The 20080-nt window shown below is 48.1% G+C and overlaps 1 protein-coding gene across 16 annotated transcripts in view; it reads right to left on the bottom strand.

Annotated features, from left to right (window-relative positions):
* LOC100122986 (ephrin type-B receptor 1-B) overlaps positions 1–20080 on the bottom strand; it is a 104670-nt gene that overhangs the window by 4832 nt on the left and 79758 nt on the right. For 3 of the 16 annotated variants that reach the window (XM_031922518.1, XM_016983041.2, XM_008211635.3), the window contains 13 exons: positions 11823–12108; positions 11216–11752; positions 10980–11140; positions 10621–10885; positions 10342–10530; positions 10133–10244; positions 9890–9960; positions 9266–9283; positions 8636–8701; positions 6793–6975; positions 6245–6714; positions 5830–6167; positions 42–3995 (listed from right to left, as the gene is read on the bottom strand). In XM_031922518.1, the coding sequence (XP_031778378.1) occupies positions 3704–3995; positions 5830–6167; positions 6245–6714; positions 6793–6975; positions 8636–8701; positions 9266–9283; positions 9890–9960; positions 10133–10244; positions 10342–10530; positions 10621–10885; positions 10980–11140; positions 11216–11752; positions 11823–12108 (2988 nt within the window). In that variant the 3' untranslated portion in view covers positions 42–3703. Of the gene's footprint in view, positions 1–41; positions 3996–5829; positions 6168–6244; positions 6715–6792; positions 6976–8635; positions 8702–9265; positions 9284–9889; positions 9961–10132; positions 10245–10341; positions 10531–10620; positions 10886–10979; positions 11141–11215; positions 11753–11822; positions 12109–20080 lie in introns of those variants that run through there. The other 13 variants (XM_008211638.3, XM_008211636.3, XM_008211637.2 and 10 more) reach the window with 13 other exon arrangements.

Genomic DNA, 20080 nt, shown 5'->3' with positions numbered 1-20080 from the left:
TACAGGGTCAAGTTTTCAATCATTTATTCTCTCTAAATATGTTGGTTTTTTCTCATTCGTTTTATTTTCTCATTATTTACAAATTTCATCTCACAGGGGTTATAAGAAAAAGCTCAACTCTACGAGGGTTCGGGTTTCACCTCTAGATTCGATTTATTTAACAAATTTTCTTTTTCTTCAGGTAAGCAACAATTTTTTTCAACTTGCACACGAGATACTTATATAGATATACTTAAATAAATAGGGTTATATTACTTGTACGTGATAATCTAGGATATTCGAGATGTTCGTATTTACACAAGTCATGTATGTCATAGAGAGCGTGTGAGTGTGAGTTTCAATATAGTATATGCAAGCAATAGGGAGCCAAGGTAAACATAATCAAGATTATACAGAGTGTAATTATGGAGCGGCGGCGCGCGTTATAGGGGCTGGGCTGGTGTCTCTGCGCGCGCTGCATACGCGGAGAAAAAGAAAGAGCGAGTCTAATAACTAGGAACTGTACAACGGGGTAGAGGAGAGCAAGCTCTTTCTTTCTTGGCTCCGCGACTGCAGAACTGCACAGTGCACTCTATACTCGTTATGTAATGCTCCAACGTTTCGGCTCATCTCGCGCGCGAGACACGCGCGACGCGTCGCGCTCTATTGTAACACGTATATACACATGGACGCGCTTGGACTTCTAAAGCACATTGTTCTGCGTATTATAAAATAAATAATATTTCTATTTCTGGCATGTTTACGAGTTTCTTTGTGTGTGTGTGTGTATAAGATGATTACGCGATAATTTGTATTATCTGGAGGAAGCTGTAATTGGTGCGTGTATTATATGAAGCAGGCAGTGCGACTAGGATGAATAATATAATATATACATAAATGGGTGTTCGTGTACATAATGAAATACCAACTAGAAAGCAGTGGGAAGAGAGAGATGTACATGATACAAGCAGAGCAAACGCCGTCTACGTATAGGGGGGCAGGGTAGTTTGTGAAGAATATTGGAGAATTATATATGACAACCGGTATAGGCTGTGGCTCACCGCGCAGGTGCGAGACGAGAGGAACGACGACGTTATATTAATTAATTAATTCATTTTTTTTTGTTCATCTCAACGAACCGAATCGCGCTAATTGGCAAGGCAATTAGAGGCTCGCTAATTAATAACCTCTGAAATATTAATAAATCGCGAAGCTCTTCAGCAGCGACAGCGTTCCTCTCGCTTCTCGCCTCTCGCGTCTCGCCTCGATTTCTCAAATCTCGAGTTTTTTTCTGTTCTTTTTACCTTTTCCTCAAATGCACGTTGGTAGCCGAGGTGGCGGGTGGGGGTGGGGGTGGAGCACCCCTTTCCCTGATTCTGACAATCGTTAGCATTCGTTAGTGTAATGGAGTAGGTCAAACTTGTCCGCCGCGCGTTACTACCTCGCTCACACATGTACACGCTCGCTCATTCATTTTCTTTCACTCGCAAACAACTTTCATAAAGCACGCTTTATTTCATACACCCTCTTCCCTAGCGCTTAATTTTACGCGCGGGCTCTTTCTCTGTGTCTCTGTGTGTGTACGTGTTATACTTGTATGCGTGCGGGTGTATGCTCGGTCCGTGTTTGCGCGTTTTCACGCGAATTGGCTTGATAAACAAACGACGGGAATAAAGAGAAGCGCCGCGAGTGCGCGAGACAAAACGTCCTGTGTAATACTCGGCGTAAAAACGGCTCTCGTGAATTTGCTCGTTTTGACGAAAACGGCCTTTTTCGCGCGCCGAATCGAGCGATACTTCCCCAATCGAATTTATTGCTCTTGAGCCGTTACGCACGGTATACATCCAGTCTTAATAAATGTTTCCTCGATAAAAAACAATCGTCCTTTCAAACGCCGCGCATCTGTACCTCTCGAAGAAAAGAAAAACACACTATTCTACTTCATGAGATAATCCAAGCTCGCGTTACAGCGATAAGAACGATAACGTTCGTAAAAAGTACAATAGCAATAGACTTGAGAATAATAAAAAATAATAGTATAGCAAGCTTAGCTTAATAATAATAATAATAATAATAATAATAATAATGATAATTCATTCGTCATTTTCGAAAAAATCGATATAATAATTTTTTATCGTCTATCCATTGTTTCATGGTCAATAAATACTATGCTCTACTATTGTATACTCATCGATAGCTATGTATAGCGCTTAAGCTTATAATTAATTCATAACATTATCGTAATGCCGACAATAGCGACGATAATAATAATAATCGTGTTAATTGATAATTGATTTTCTTTCGTAATGCGATCGTAGAAATATCTGAAAGACTATGAAGACGTCGATTTCGACGTGGCTTGCCTAAGCTCTGCCTCTACAGATTCTACGTATATTTATATTGCTATTCGTTGGTTGCTCTCGTCCGCTAATGATTCGTACGTTATAATTATATACTCATATATTTTGTTTCTAATTTTTCCATTTCTTTCATCTACAATAATCGATATAACGTATATTTGTTTTCATTATTCTATAATATGTGTCTCGTAAAAAAGTATCTACTACCATCAATTTAGAAAGTTTGGAGTCCCGAGTGTCCGCAGGTATGTACGTGTGTCGAACTTGAGTGTACTATTGCATTGAGCCCAAGTAAAATATAAAGTCTGTATTAATGTATATGAAATGCACTTGGCGAAAAATTAAAAGTATTGTGTGTAAAAAATGAAAGAAAAAATAAACACAAGACAAAAGGACGAGGTACTTGATCATGGAAGCTTCTGACGCGGACGTGCGGGGGACTCCAATTTTTCGAATCGATCGTATTCAGTTACAGCAATGTCATCGTAATCTCTTAACTCGATATTATAGCAACCATTATATTAATCTTAAATCTTCTCGTGTAAAAACACTGGTCAACATTGAATTAATATCTTAAAATTTACTCAGTCGCAGGCTCTGAAAAATCGTCGTTTGTATATATATATATATATTTAAATATATATATAATATATATATATATATATATATATATATATATATAGAATGAACAATAAGAGGAGAAACGGCGCAAGAGTGACGCATTATTTATACGGCGCATGTCTGTATATTCATCGTATAATATGTGGGAGTGTCGTGATGGTATAGTGTCATGCCTGAACACGAGCCCTCGCGAGTACAATAAATCCAGTCCTGCTGCTTCAGCCTCATCATGCGCATCGTCCGAGCGACGATCCGCTGCTCGCCGGCGTTCGCCGTACATTCGAGGTATATTTTCTTTTTTATTTATTTACCAAACCGACGTAGTCAGGTACGCCGGCGCACTGTACAATTTGTTCGAGAGCGAGTAGTCTTTTGTTGAAAAATAGAGTTTGCCGCGCGTACAATTTCGAGAGTAAGTATAGATATATCGTTCAAGAGCGCGTAGAAGCGTAGATTTTACAGCATCGGTGACGGCGGCGGCACGAGTATCCGCGGTTACAGTCTATATATTATATAGCGCTACGAGAGTAGCTTCGAGCGGATTGATACAAGATATAGTGGATAAGAGAGTTGCGTCTGTACAAAACGGCGTGGCTGTACAAGTGAGAGAGAAAGAGTGTGTAGTATATCTATAGGCCCGGCGAACGCGTTAGAGAGCAGCGGAATCGACGACGACGATGACGGCAGCGGCGACAGCATCAGACTTAGGTGGGCTCGTCGAGGTGCTCGGCTCTAAGCAAGGGTCAGCCAAAGTGGGTGAAGGGCACCCAATTGGGATAGGTGAGCGGCGGCTGGTGTGGCAGTGTGTGTGTGGCCGCGTGCGTGTGATAGTGTAGGGTTCGGCCGGCTCCCGCTGGCATTACTGGAACGGCAAGCGCTGACTGGGCCTGATGGGCCTGCACTACTTCAACGAACGGGCCTCCGGCGGCCGAGCCGTGGCCTGCGTGGGGCAGCGTCGCCTGGACGGCAGCCGCCTGGGCGGCCGCGGCGTGCGACGTCGTCACATAGTACGGATTGTGGGCGGGCGGCCTCACGCTGTCTCGTTCACCAGGTACAGGTAGCAGTAGGCAGTAGCGTGTAGTAGTAGCAGTAGTAGTAGTAGCGGTAGCAGTAGTCGACCAGTACCCGACCAAAGACACCACAAAACCAAAACCACAAAGAATTAGCCCAGAAACAAAAGAGAAAGGCTGGTTTTACTAAGCTGAACTAGGTTATGCTTTACTGATTTTTTTTTCAAATAATTTTAAACAAAAAAAATAAATAAATGATAAATAATAATTGTAAAAATTAATTGTTCATTGCCGTCGTGTGTGCGTTTATGATACGAGAAAGCGACGCTCGGCGTGCAACGATTCACTACAACGCATGCCGAGTGTCGCTTTCAAGATGCTCTTTCTCCTCGTGAGGATGTCAAGTTTGTGTGTGTAGATACATTAAGGGTTGAAAGCAATCTTGAATGGGATGTGGAGGGATGACAAAATTTCTAGTTATACGTTAAGCATCTGATGCTGCTGTTAATGACAATCGTGTTATTTCAAGGTATAATATATGAATGCTAGTTACATATTAATTTCCATTAATTCATCGTTTGATTCGATTGATTAGTTACGTTGAGATGAGGACAGTGACATGATAATATGCTCTGGGGTGTCGGGATAGGAGAAATTCAACAAATGATGTTAAGCGCCATAAGCGATTGAAGCTCTGATGTGTCAAGCGACCGCGTGTACATGAGATACTCGAACAAATCAACCGTTTGAAATCGCGACAAAAAAAAAGACAATCAGACTTGCGCGTCCATAAATTAATTTCGCTCCCAGATGCTGCTGCTGCTGTTGGTGCATCCGTGTGTCATCGGCAAACAAAAAGTCAAAAGCTGCCTCTGTACTTTATAATAGAAATGGCAAACTTGTCTACGTGCGAATGCGTCGGCGAGAATGATAAAACATGTAAAGCAATTTTGACAACGAACAAATAAAAAGTCCAGTAAAATAAAATGAAAAAAATGAAAGATTAAAATTTACCCCCTTTTTTACCTGCGACTATGAAATTCAAAGAAAAAAAATATATATCAAGTTGTTTATATATACGCATATTTGTGTATACGAAGACGAAAAAAATATTCTGTCACTGCTTGAATATTGGGTGTGTTCCAGTAATGCCAATCAGGTTTCCGTCATTATAATCTTGGTACGCACAATACACAGCCGCACAACTTGCTCACACGTGATATACAATATGTATTTTGTATATTAATATATAGTCTATCGACTTGTGTCGTAATTATCGTTTTGCGTTTGTTTGCGATCCAGTACAACATGAAAGCCCAGTGTGCGACAGCACCAATAAATACAAACATAACACAGAGAGAGCGTGAAAGCTTCGTTGTATTCGTGTCGGCGAATAATCAATTAAAAAGTTGAAAGCTTTCGAGAAAAATTAATTTATGGACTCGCGTGGCATGCGGCATGATTCACTTGAAATAATGATCGTCGTTCGATTTAACGCAGGCGGCCCAGTTCTGGTTAATTGAGAGTTGACAAGCTGGTGAAATTATCATTTGCGTGCGCGTGTGTATAGCGCGACCTGCGTTAAATCGCTCGATGGAAATGAATGGGGCGTATGTTTTTTTCGTTTGCTGCACCGAAACATCAGATACCGCGCGCGGCGAGCTTGGTCGATAAATTTGTCGAGTATATATTATAGAAGTATAAGTGAATAAGGGAGACGAGAACAAAAGCCCATTGCGCGTATATAGGCTGTCGGGTCGAGGTATGAAGCGAGTTAACGATAACGATATGTATGATATTGTATAATAATATACGAGGGGAAGGGGAATAATCGATGAATAAACCGAGGGTTGGTTTACCTGTTCTGAGCAATTTTCCTGAGGGTGTCGGGACTCCTGATTAGCTTATCGAGCGTCTGTGTGAGATTGGCGAAGGTCGGTCGGTGGGTCCGCTCCTTCTGCCAGCAGTCGAGCATCAGCTGGTAGATCGCCTCGGGACAGTCCATGGGCGCCGGCAGCCTGTAGCCCTTCTCTATCGACTTTATCACATCCTGGTTCGACCAGTTCCAGTAGGGCCTCTCGCCGTACGACATGACCTCCCAACATACGATTCCCATGCTCCATACGTCCGAGGCGCTGGTGAACTTACGAAATGCTATCGCCTCCGGGGCGGTCCATCGAACCGGTATCTTTCCACCCTGCGAACGAGGAGAGGCGGCAAACGTTCATTTATATGGTCGGAGAGGGAAAGCAATGTTGAGAAAACGATACTCACCCTCGTTGTGTAGGCTCCCTCGGTGGCGCTCTCGATTTCTCGGCTGAGGCCAAAGTCGGCGATCTTGCAGACGAGGGCCGCGTTGACGAGTACGTTCCTCGCCGCGAGGTCCCGGTGCACGTAGTTCATCTCGGCGAGATACTGCATACCGCTCGCAATACCGCGCAACATACCGACCAGCTGGAGCACCTGGAACTTGCCGTCATTCGCGCGCAGGAAAGTGTCCAGGCTGCCGTTCTCCATGAATTCGGTGATTATCATCACAGGATTGCTCTTCGTCACGACCCCTTGGAGGAATATCACGTTGGGGTGCTCGAACTGGCCCATTATCGAGGCCTCCGTCAGAAAGTCGTTGCGGGCCTTGTCGGCCGAGCCGGGCTTCAACGTCTTGATGGCCACGTCGATTTCCGATCTGCCGTCGGGCGGCAGCTTCAGCTTCCCTCGACACACGTCTCCGAATTCTCCGCCACCTGCGAACGCGACTCGAGTTAGTACACTATACAGAATCATTATTATACAGAAGAGAACCCGTTGCAATCCATTTATACCTATGATGGCCTCGATTGTGATGTAGCCGGCGTCGATTTCCCGGGCAAACTCGCGAACCGCCTGGTTCGGGTCCTCGTAGGTGTGGGGGTCGACGTAGCTCCTGGCGCTGGCGCCGCCTGCGCCTCCTGGACCACCGGCCGATGCTGCTACTCCCACTGCGGGCGTGAAGAGCGGCGTCGTCACTGCAACGTCACGAAAACAGAGTTCATTATATTTACACGCGGCCGACGCGGCTAGAGATTCTCTCCGGGCTTCGCTCATATAGCTGTGTGCCTTGCCTCAGCTTGCTTAGCTTGCTTGCTTGCTCGCGTGCACCTCTTTCTCTCACTCTTTCCTTTTTTCCCTCTCTCGTCATTTACCCGCAGCTTTTTCGCGTGTATACCCCGTCCTTTTCCGCCCCCGTATCCGTGCAGCGATCAGCCCCGAAAAATGAATGAAAAAGAAAACTGCAACTACGACATTATACGCGAGAGAGAACACAGCTGTGTATATGCGTCTATATCTATATGTGTGTATATTATAGTGCGCTCCACCTCTATATATGCCGTTGCTGCAGCTCCGCGAGGCGGAATCCCAGCGTTCATGTTAATTCAGCCGTACTCATACATGTATAACAAATGCCCCGCACTGAATTCCAGAAAGAGTAAAGAGGACAATTATACCGTCGTGAGAGAAGTGCAAGACCCAGTTCTCCTCTATATAGTTTTCTACGAGAGACAGTACACCCGCCCGTATTTACTCGACTCATTATCCTTGCGCCCCTCGTTTCTCTTTTTCTTTTTTTATTTCAAAAACACAAAACTTGCTAATCGCCATTGCAAAAAGAACCGTCAACAGCCAGAAAAGAAATCCTCATGCTTTCGTTACTGTAGCTCTCAACAATGTGACAACCGTGCCAAAAAATCTGAATGTCTGATGTGCTTAATTCTCGTCCATTATATTAATAACGATGAATGTAAATTGCACACACACACACACACACACACACACATATGCGGTGAAATGAATCGTGTGATTATCACATGTCATTGCGGTATATATTGGTGGAATATGATAAATGAGGTGAATTTTCGTACAAAACTTTGTGACCATGAAGTGTAATACATATGTAAAAACTAGAATATGACTCTACGCTTAAAAAACTTGCTAGATTATAACAGTGTGTCAATTACGAACAAGTATAACCACGTATTTGTAGGGTCTTAGCTTTGTTATGTGTGTATAGCAAGCTTTGCATTTGCAGCCTGATTGCGGCAACGAGCTGAATTAATATAGCGAGCCATAAATAAAATCGAATTAGCCAATTATTATTTTAGTTCTCTCGATCGTTTATGCAAGTATACGATATGTTAATGAAAAATCAAAGAATTTTGACACCGAAGCATGCGACTCTGATGAAATCCACTCGCGCGTCGGTTTTAGTTTTTAAAATAGCTTTTAAAATATTATTATAGGACTCTGACGATGCGCAGTCTCTCCCCTTCGAGAAATTCAACGTCGAGAGGATAGAGAAGGCGCATCGTCACGTACAAACAGAAATCAAGGTCATTCAAGAGAGGAGCATAGCAAACGGTCAGGCTGGGAATTTCGCAGTTCGGTTTCAAGTGTGCATAAGGAACGTTGCGCATGCTTTGTTTTTTCAAAATCCTACAGAACTCTTTCAATGTTATATATACTCATATTATCGCAACCAGCCAAATGCACGCACAGACGCACAAGCAAACGTTAAAACTATATGGATATTATATTTCGTTAAAAAAAAAACACAACGTCGTCGACTCGGCACTGACCGCAAAAAATGCGTTGAAAACAAAACAAAAATCGGATGCATGTACAACTTACGCGAAGACTTGTTCTTGTTGTTAGCGTGGGTTGTCACAATCGGTGAACTGTCCATTTTGCAGTGCACTGTGAACAACACAACAACCGACAAACTGATTGACAAACAGAAGTAATAAAAACCGATCTTATGAAATGATAAAAATAATGCGAGATGGCTGCTGTTGGTTAAGCGAACTGCAGTGGCGACTGGCGTCCGTAAGCGAATGATTCTTGTTAGATCGTGAGCTGATGCGAGAGGCTTGTTTATAGCGGAGAGACGACTTTACGAGATGGTTAAATTTTCGAATCGATGTTAATTTTGGTTACGTGCGATAATCGCGTGCAGCGTCAGTGGCATTTTGGCGATGATGGACATGATTATACTAGAGATAAATTGATGTAAAAGCAACTACTACTACTACTTGAACGTACACGTATTCATGCGAGCGCACCAAAATTAATAAATATTACGTTTTTTTACATTTTCTTTTTTAACGATGCGTCGAGAATGCGTGTACGGCCATATCAACATGCATATAAAGAAGATCTACGTAAACTACGTTTTCATGCATACAGGAGTGCAAAGACAAGCTAGTAATCTATACATAGAGTTTGATGGAAAGTCAAAATTAGGTGTTGGAGAAGACTTACTGTAGGTCACAACTAGTCCTGTAGTAGCAGGCGATTGTGTACATTGTTTCATTGGGTTTTAAGTGGATTTTGTTCATGGAGGCAGGTTCGATAGTTCAGGGAATTCGCACATGAAAAGAAAGAATCGAAAGAATTTGGTTAGACATTGATGCTCAAGCTGCAGGGCCAAATCAGTGAATTTCGAATTTACAAGATTAATAAATAAATAAACAAATAATAAAATAATAAGCGAATTCTCCTTGTTTATCAAATTGGTTATCATCGACTATAGGGGTCTACTTGATTCTCCAAGTTACATTGTTCATTTTAAGAAAATCATTGCATCATCATTATCACTTAATGGTCTAAAAGATTTTTAGATTTCCCATCTTTGACAGAGACGAGGGGAAGTTGGTTTCATAAGAGATTTCACTCGACAAGGTTCAATACAGGGGTTCAATATTCAACTTGCAGAGGGCTAATAGTGACTTCAATATTAGTTTTACAAGACATGTGGGGGGCAGTGAGACAACTATAAGAGTGAATATATTATGTATTATATAATAAGGGGGGGTTGTGAATATTACATTATACTAGAAAGATAGTGGTGAGTAGCGCAGAGGTATTGAACAAGACTTGACGTACCTTCGCCGTTTCGATACTCCAGAGTGTCGCAGTCGCTCGGCTGCTTCTTGTTGCACTCGTCCGAGGCTCTGCTGCATCGAAATTGCATTATATCAGTCAAAAAAGGCTAGTTTTAGTGGCTATCCAAGGACTTGGTATATTACGAGGGGAGGGGAAGGGGGGTTTAGTCGGGGGGGTTGGGGGCTGGTGGTCGGTTAGTGAGTATACAGCCGAGTCGGGATAAAATAACAACGGGGAGATTACCTTCTCAAGAAGAGTACTGTCATGATGATGATTATAACGAGGAGCACGACCACCGCGACTATTGCTCCGGCGATTATTCGAACTTGCATGTTGTCGTCGTCGCCAACGTAATCTGCGAACACACAAATACAGACGGAGAGCGTTAGTCTCACATACGTCTGACCACCTGCGAGCCAAGCGAGTTGGCACGAAGGCCAAGTTAAGCTTACCAAGTCCCATCGCGTGCAGCGTCGTCTTGTAGACGACAGGCGTGTACTCGCCCCATCCTCGGGTCGTCTTGGCGCGCACCTGTATGGCGTAGTCCGTCGACGGCTTTAAGCCCTTGAACGTCGCCGCGAGCTCGCGAGTTAGAACGACGGTGGCGTTGGTCGGATCCTCGTGCTGCGAATGGCACCTCGCTGCAAATCAAGTAAGCGCGCGGCATGAAGAGCGTTAATCTCGCGAGACGAGATTGCAAGGAGGGAAGGAGGTGGGGGGACGGGGCTTACCTTCGTAGCTCTCGACGAGGTCGCTGTCGCCGCCGACGTCGTTTATCGGCGCGTCCCAGCTGATGCTCAGCTCGGAACTCTTGACGTTGGTGATGCGGACGTTGCTCACGAGGCTGGGCACGGTGGCCTGGGTGGTGACGGTCATGTCGACAAACTCGGACTTGCCAACCAGCGGCGAGACTCCGTTCTCCGCGAAGACTTGGAAGCGGTAGGTCGTCACCGCGTTTAATCCCGTGATCGTGATCTTCGTGTCGTTGAAGATCTCCTGCGAATTAATTTTAAGCCCGTTTAATCTCGGCTCTCGAAAGAAGAGAGGATGAGGAGAAGGAGGAGGTCGGGGAAAAAGAAGCAAGACTCACAGTGTTGGGAATGTATTTGACGCCGGAACTGCAGGCGTCGCAGACCACTCGGTAGGTCGTGTCGGTCCGACCACCTTGCTTGTGCGGAGCGTTCCACGAGAGAATGACGGTCGACTGGTCGACGAAGTTGACCGTGAGATTCTGCGGCGCGGATGGCGGCTCTGCGAACAGGAGAAGAAAAGAACGTTACGAAACTCCAATGAACGAAGGAATAAAGCATTAGGAGAGCCACTCACGCGTGCAGGGCATCTTCTTGGGGTCCTTGGCGGCGCGGTAGTAGCCGGCGTCGCAGCGGCACTCGGTGAAGGCGTAGTCGGGAGCCTTGCTGTGTGCCGGGCATAGCTCGCACTGGTGCTCGCCGGCCTCGTGCTTGAACTTGCCGATGGGGCACTCGTTGCACTCCTGCTTGTCGACGTCGGCCTGGTAGCCGGGCTTGCAGTGGCAGCCGCCGTTGGGCAGGTACCACTTGCCGTCGCCCTTGCAGAGGAAGGTCGGCTGCTCGATCTTCACGGCGTTGGCCACGCAGGTGCCGAGGGTCTGCTCGATCAGGGCGACCTCCCGGCCCGTGGGCGTCGCCGGGAAGTGGGCGAAGTTCACCGAGACCTCGGGACAGCTGATGTAGTAGATCTTGATGGCCAGCAGGGAGATGCAGGCGCCCTGGTCGCGGAACGCGAAGTACACGCCCTTCTTCGTCACCGGGATCGACTTGACCTCCGTGTTGATGATGACCTCGGTGTTGCTGTTGAAGCGGCCCTCGTTCGCCGCTATCCGGCCTGGAATTCGGTTGGTCGTGAATTTTCGGTAAAAAAGATCGTGTACAAGCGAGAATCGCGCGCGACTCACCTATGAGCTTGTAGCTATCGGGCTCCCAGGGCGGCGGCTCCTTGGTGGCCGCGTCGAACTCGTAGTAGAGCAGGCTGAAGGTCTCCTTGCAGCTGAGCGCGTTGCCGGGGAATAGGGAACAGTCGCGCACTGTGAACTTGATCTCGATGTACATGCGGTTGGCCGGTCCCCGATCGATGAACGGCGTCCAGAGCCAGTTGTTCACGTTGTTGTACGCCACGTCGCAGACGACGTAGCTCCTCCAGTTGATGCCCTTGTCGAAGTTCGTGAACGACTCCTCCACCCACTGTCGACAGAAGAGAACACGAGAGTCATGAGCGATGTGCCAAATGCAGAATGTTATTAATAAAATATGCGCGAGAGATGACATTCTCCCGAAAGCTTCTCGGAGAGCGTTTGTTTTCCGCGAGGGATTTACGACGCGCGCCGATGGAGCGCGAATTCAAGAGAGTCGGTAGTTCGACAATTCGTATTATATCGCGTAGCGCACTTTACGCTCGCGCGCCCATATCGTAAATTCTACGCGCCCTGTCGGGTGTGTAGAGGGTTTCGGAGGAGAGAGAGAGGGCAAAGAAAAAAAATGGAAACAAGTTTTTATTCCGCTCGCAAAGAGCTGCAATCGGCCGTGTAGTAAAAGCCTCTCCCTCGGTTTATACAGGCGGAGAAGTACCTAATCAAAGTTGACCGATAAATCGCGGGGGGAGAGAGAGAGAATAAGGGAGAGCTCTCGTCCGTGCGTATACATCCCACACCGGCTCCTTTTACGGCAGACTTTCCCGTGCGCTCGCGCGCAGGCAAAGTAGCGGACTTTTCTTTCCCTCACTCTCTACTCTCATGTATTATGCAGAACAAGCCAAATAGCCGTGGAATAAGAGAAACATTTACACTCTGATTTCCACTCGTAAAGCTGCTCACTCCCCCTCTGGAGAACAAATTCAACGGGTCATATTAATTCATCGTCGCGATAAAAACTTGACTCGAGTCGCATCGTCGGCCGCGTGCAAACAACATAGCCCAAGAGAGAGTATCATAGGGAGGAAAGTCGGAGGAAAGAAAAGCACGGGGAGACCGCGCGATTAAAAACATAATCAGCGAGATGAGATATTATACGCTGTGTATGTGTTTGGCGTTTGAAAAATTGCTCGAAAGCGAGTGCAGGGGTATAAAAAAAAGCCGCTCGTAGTCGGTGGGGGTTATTAGAGGGAGCTGCTGGTGCTGGACTATCCTACGTCAACGATAAAACCTCGGTTTATTTCGACGCGTTCTCGCGCGTCTCCGCGCCTTGAAATACAACCCTCGGGTTTATTACCGCGTGAAAAAGGGAGACGCAGCTTTTCGGCTGAATTTCCTTTTACGATCTGCGCTGGGATATCGCTCTCTCTCTCTCTCTCTCTCTCTCTGCTGCGAAGGGAAAAATTGAGAAGCTCGCTGCGCGTTATGGATCGCGCGCGCGCGCGGAGTTGGCGCGAAATTCAATTATGCCTTAACGGTTTAACGGCGACGGTGGAGCAACAATTTTTCCTCTCCCCCGCATAAAGCGAGAGGCCGATCGCGCGAGCGGCGGCATAATAAAATGATTAATGGCTCTTTAACGTTGAACGCTTCTAAGCTGCGGGGATAATCTGGCCGAAAGAGAGAGAGGGAGCGCGCGCTTGGGCTGGAAATTAATTAAGCTCTTTTACGCCCGGTCTAATTTCCACGGTAAACCTTCGCCTTCGTAATTCGTCCTTTACTGCGGAGAATAAGAGCGTTTTCGATTGTCTCGCTTGCGCGCGATGCCGCCGCGCAGTTAAACACCGGCGCCGTATATACCCCCTTGTAATTCCTCGACTCGCGCGGGGTAAACATGCGCGCACGCGTCATGTCGTTTTCCTCCCTTTTTACTATCGAGCTTTTACGCACACTCGTTATACCGATGCGGAATTGCGCTTTTTTTGCACCAGCGCGACGGCAGTTTTTTTTCGCCACTAGCGCAAATTTTAATGAGCTCCAAATCGAGCGGCGGTGCCAACTTTTCGACGAAACATAATCAGGCGCCCGAGGGTAAGAGAGAGAGAGAGAGAGAGAGAGAGAGAGAGAGAGAGAGAGAGAGAGAGAGAGAGTCCGCGCTGTAATATTCGACATGTGCGCGCAAAGCTCTGGGGGGCTAATGAAGCGCGCGGTGGTGGAAAAAGTTTCCCGCGGATTTTTCAGCTCGCTCGCGCGCCAAAGGCGTTAATTCGATCAGAGAGACTCCATATACTGGCAAGCTAGTGGAGAGATCGGAATTTAGAGCGAGCATTCGCGATATTCGTGTATAGAGGCCCTCCGCGGTAATTACATCGTCGTTTCGCATTCCGCGGATAAATCCGGCGCTGCATCCCGATATAAATTTCAAAGGAGCGCTAACGGCACGTTAATTAAGGAAAAGTGTCTGCAGCGCACATACCGCCGCAGCGTGGGAGGAGGAGGTGGGCGACACATTATCAATACAGGTCGAGAGAGAGAGAGAGAGAGAGAGAGATGGTATGGAAATGCGTCCGCGCCTGTACATACAGCCTCGGCGGCTTTCGCGGCTAATCATGGCCGTTAATTAATCAACATTTATGGGGATGTTCGACCGCAATTGTTTTGCGCGAGCCGAGTTGGCCGGCTTCGTCGCTACAGCGGCTAATAGCGATCGATCGATATTAATTCCGCGCCATGGACGTTTCGAGCGTTGCCGTAAAATGGAATTACTTTGCCATTCGGTAATCGGACTTGCTCGACTTATGCGCGCGCGCGCGCGCGCGAGCACCGCGGCAAATTCTCCCGCACCTCTGATGGCTGCACAGAGTCGACGGGCGCAAACTAGAATTGATTTAGCGCGACATGTCCGCGCTGTGTATCCTCTTTCGTATAATACACGTCGAATCATCAATCGCGCGTGTTACGTAAAGTAAGACATTGGGCGCACAAAAAGGAAAGCGCGCGCGTAGAGGCGAAAATTAATAGCGCTCGTTAAGCAGCTGTCAAAGTCGGATCGGCATTGGAGAGCTGCGAGTACGGCGTATGTAATACACACCGGCTGCAATCAGTCAAGTTTCGACTTTCTCTTCCCGCGAGCGAGTATATAACCGCGAGAGAGAGAGAGCACATAAGCGCTGTTATAGGCGGCGGGAAAGACAAAGAGTCTAGCGCGCGCGGCGCCAATAATGGATATGAACTGCGCCGCGCGGCGAAATAAAGCCAATAAGCCGAGAGAGCTGGAGTACTATACGTTTATAGAGGGTGTGTAGCCGACGACTCGAGAGCTCTGTGTGCGCGCAAGTAGGGAAGAAGCTGCCAGACGACGACGACGATGCGCCCCCGCAAGTCTATACATACGTGTGTAATATTGCCGAGGCATTATCGCGATGCTGTCGCCGCCACCGCCGGCTGCTGCAATAGTCTACATGTGCGTGAAAAAGAGGATCCGGCGGATATTGTGCGCTAATTCCGAGCCTTGTTTGTTTGCGGATCCCGCACAGCTGCTGCTGCTGCTGCTGCAAGGGAATCGCGTCTTCGGAGAAACAGCGGATTGCACTTTGTTCGCGCGCGCGCATCGAGGCAGCTCCTTCTACTCTTCTTGCTGCACTCGTTTGCTTAGCGCTTCTCTCTTTCTCGAGCTTATAGATTGCTATGCAAAACAGCAGCGGTGTGTATAGGCGGAATCGATCGGTCTTCCGCGCAATAATTACATGGCCGCATGTTCGCGCAATTACGGAGCCTGTGTAATTGAATTTGCTGAATAAACTTACAGCTGACGCGCATGAATAATTTCCCGTTTCTCCGGAGAAGGAGCAGCAGCAGCAGCCAGCAGCAGCTCTAATTAAGCGGCGGCGAAGGAGGCGGAGGGGTGGTAATAAAAAAGTCATTTATCTCGCGAAATTGACCTTTGCAAGGCTGCGCTCGCGTAATATTTCCTCGCGGGGAGAGAGATAAGAAGGCCGTTCTTATCTCTGGCGCAGCTCGAACGACGTTAAAAGTTTGCGCGCCCTTTGAGCGGGAAAAATCGCATCGGACTTTCTTAATATCAGCTCCGCGAGGGTTTAACTATAACCAGGAGGCGATACAACGGTCAGCTGTTTTAGAGCCGATATATACTCTACACAATATATAGGCGATAGGGAGGAGGAGAGAGAGAGAGGGGGGGGGTCAGTTGCTTAGCGCATTCTCGGCTGCAGACTAGTGCACGCGCGGCGGGGGCGAGAGCCGCGCCAGACCACTCGACGCACACGCTCCGCCGAGGCGAAGGTAGACCTCTGTGTGTGTGTGCGCGGGTGAGAGAGTAGAAGAAGAAGAAGACGAGCACGGCCGAGAATGGGGTGGACGAACTTTCAGTCTGGTGTGCGAGAGGGTGCGCGCAGATCTTAATATATATTGAGTTCGTGCCACCCTCAGCTGTCGGTGTCTGTGCGCGAGGGGGCCGCTACTGCGTGACTCGTCGCGAGCACGTTTCCTTGCTCCGCGCGCGCGCGCGTGTGTGTGTGGGTGGGTGGGTGTACGTATACACCGTATAGAAGCGTGTGCCCCGCCGGCGCGCCGGCCTTTTTTGCACGCGCCGAGGCGCGCTCGTTCGCGCCGCTGATTAAGGAGTGTCTTGCCCGCCCGCGAGCTTCTGCGCCTTTTCTCTTCTTCCTCTTCTCTTTCTCTTTCAATCGCGCTGCCGCTGCCGCTGCTGCTCTTCGAGGCGCGAGATATTGCGAGATTTCTTCAAAGAGAGCCACACCAGCAGCAGCAGAGTCTTTTCGCTCCCCCTCGAACTCACTCGCGCTATATACAGTGCATTATTGCCGGGGAATAAGGAACGTCGATCGGGTAATTGCCGTGACGGCTTTGTCGGAAATTAATTGACCACTGCTCCACGTGCCCGGATTTACAGCTCTAGTGCAGCATGTCAAATAACGCTCGCTGCTCGTTGCCCCTGAATTATGTGTTTCTTATTGCCGATCGACTCTCTCAGCTTGCAAGCTCGTTTTCTAAATTTCTAGGTGGGTATGAAACTTTCGGCATTCTTCGGCTCTTCAACTGCGCATCAGAGCGAAAGTTTTTATTCGTACACACATGAAATAACATAGCCGGCGAAAATTTCGGAAAATGTAAACATCCCCCCGCTCTCGAGGCAAAGTTCGTCGCGCGAGCGCTCTTGTTTGCGTTACACAGACAGAGAGAGAGAGAGAGAGAGGCTGCTGCTGCGGGGAGAGGAGAAGAGTTTGCTGAGTCCGCGGGACTTTCCCTAATTTACTGGAAAATGTATAGTGCGAGAGAGAAAGCTACTCTCTTATCAAATTTACGATCCTCCGCGCGCACGCCGGGTAGCTGCGGCATTCGGATGCCGCCGCCTTTTTCCCCCCCGAAAGCTCTAATGCTATAAATTTGTCAGTCGGATGGATGTACGGCCGCGGCGGCTTTAACGTATTATAATTATACCGGCCGAGATCTGCTTATGCGTGTGATGTACAAAACTTCTCTCTCTGTGCTTGATATACAAGAGAGAGTTAGAGGGTGGAAGTCGCTTGAAAATCGTACACGAGCCGAGTTATCGAGGCGTAAAAATCGTCAGGGAGAGGAATAAATTCGGCTGTGTATCGGGGCCCCAAAAATCTCGCCTTTACGCGCACCGCGCGCGCATAAAGCGTTTGATTGGCACGTGCGCGCGCTTAGTCGGAGCTTTTCGGCCTCCGACTCGATGTGTATACGATATTGCAGCGCGCACCGGTCGCGAGTATAATTTCGCGCTGACTCGCCCCCCCCCCTCCCTTCTCCCTCGCGTATAGTGCACGCGTACATAGATTGCGAGCGAGGGGAATGCCGAACAAAAAGCGCATCGGATCATCTTTATGCCCGGCCGATTCGCCGACGCGTCGATGCGCTCTCTCTCTCTCTCTCTCTCTCGCTCGCATTTTTCCTTCTAAATCGAACAGCGTTCGCTCTGCCCTCTCCCTATTCACGTATATGCGCGGCAAAAAGGCTGCTCTCCCGCGGCGGTTTGTTAAATCATCATTCCGCACTTGTGCGCCGGCTTATACCGTATCCTATACTGGCATCTGATGCAACTGTACTCTTGTAACGAGAAACTGCGCGTCTATTATTGACATTCCTGACTGTATACTACTTATAAGCCCGTATGCGTGTGTGTGTGTGTGTGTGTGCGCGCGCGCGTTTCGGCACGGCAAATCTGGATTTAAAGGAGCTATACACAGGGGGGATATTTGTTTTTAATCAGAGACGACGTTTCTCAGATGCGGAAAGAGAGAGAGAAAGGGATATGGGGTGAAGATGTGGCTGCTATTTGTCCCTTGTCTCTCCGCAGTGCAGCGAAGCTCGGCTACTTTTCTCCCCTCGTGTACACGCAGCGAGAGAGAGAGAGAGAGAGAGAGAGAGAGAGAGAGAGATCGAGAAAAGCCCATATTTACCCGGATTTATACCAACAGAGCTGCGGGGGCGCGGGAAATGGCAATATATGTAAGTACATATTCGCCATCCGTATATCGCGAGGGAAAAAGCAGCAGCAGCAGCGAGTATACACACACAGCGGCGGGGGAAAGTAGTAGGAGAGAGGATTTATTTCCGGATTCCCCGGGCGAAAAGGAGAAATTTTCCCTCCAAGATGCGAGAGCGGGACGGCACTTCCGAGGAGAGGAAATTCGACATTTATCAGGCTGAGCAATGAGAGCGATTGCGTCGTTTGAAGGACTCTTGTTTTCAATTACCGCCGCAGTAGATCGCGGCTAGCAGAAAAAGAAATCTCGACTCGGCTCTTTTCTCGAGGGAGGGGGGGGGGGCAGCGAATCTCCCGCGCAACTTCAAAGACTCGTTTATCCGAGCGAAAAAAATGCCCGCCGATTCGAACTCGCAGTCCTCGTCTCTCTCTCTCTCTCTCTCTCTCGCCCTTTCGAATCGCTAAGGGGGGGGGGGGAGAGAAATCGATACCGCGTGCGCGCGAGTAAAACGAGGAAAAAGAATAGTACGTATAACGCGAAGCCGCAAGATTTTTATTTATATGCGTGAGAAGTGTCCGTATACGCGACTGACGCGAGAGCGGATTTCCTTGGCAAACACATACGACGATCGAGACAAAGAGTTGTCGCGAGAGATGAGGTCCGCAATCAGCGGGAAGAAAGATATCAAACTCCAGACAGGTTTTCGATGGAAAAAAGGGGCGAAAAGAGTCAGAGCTGCTCTCCTGGATGGAGAGAGAGAGAGAGAGAGAGAGAGAGAGAGAGAGAGAGAGAAAAAAGAGAGAAGTCGATTGGGAACCCGGACTGAGCAGACGCCTGCGCGCATCGACTCGTCCTCGCGTCTCTCGTTTCGAGAGAGCTGAAAAACGATCGGAAGATAGGAGCTGCTCTCTTTCGATGCTCTTTTCGTATACCGTCGCTCTCGTTGTCTGCTACAACGTATAACGCGTCCGCAGGTGCGCGCGGCCTCAAAACTCGCAACGATTGTAAATCAGCCGCTCGTAAAGCGCCCGTGTATTATACCGTGCATGAAAAAACCAGATGAAAGCCGTGAAAGGCGCGCGCGAGATAGCGATCTGACCGGCCGGTAAACAGCTCGTGTGCCCTCTCTCTCTCTCGCTCTCTATACAGTTGTACAATACACATAGCCGGCGGATTACGGAGGCGACGCACGCGATCATCATTGTTCGACGGCATATCGCAGTAGCTGCTCTCGATGGAGTCATCTCTCTACTGCCGATAGATAAGTCGCTCATTTCTCTTCCTTCGCCCATCTCTTTGTCCTGTATGATATCTATATGTAACCTACGAGCCTGCTGTTTGCTCTGCGTCTTACGCAGCACGTGCAGCTCTGGCAGCTGTTTTAACTCGACCTTTCACACGTTCCGCGCGCGCGGGCCGGGACCGAAAGGATATTTATCGGGAATTTCCCGGTATACATAGCTCGAGAAGGGGGGGGGGGAGACGGAGGGGGAAGAGATCGTTCAGTCATTGTCCATCTATCATTTGCCAACGGGCCGGTAAAAGCCTCTGCTCTCTCTCTCTCTCTCTCTCTCTCTACCGATGTATGGCTTTTAATAAGCGAGATTAGATTTTAATATATAACGGGGCCCCCGTCGCTCATCGCTATAGCTCGCGCGCACCGACACGCTCTTTTTATCGGCCATATAATCGAGCGAGAGGCAAAAACGCGCGCTGTGTGTATATCCTCTGTGCATACACGCCGTGTTTGCCACTATGTGTATCAACGTCGTGGCTGCGCATATAATATCCGAAGTGGGCGCGTGTGCGTTTTCG

This window comes from Nasonia vitripennis, chromosome 2, assembly GCF_009193385.2.
Source record: "Nasonia vitripennis strain AsymCx chromosome 2, Nvit_psr_1.1, whole genome shotgun sequence".
In the NCBI taxonomy this organism is placed as follows: Eukaryota; Metazoa; Arthropoda; class Insecta; order Hymenoptera; family Pteromalidae; genus Nasonia; species Nasonia vitripennis.
This window is presented reverse-complemented; position numbering and strand designations above follow the sequence as displayed.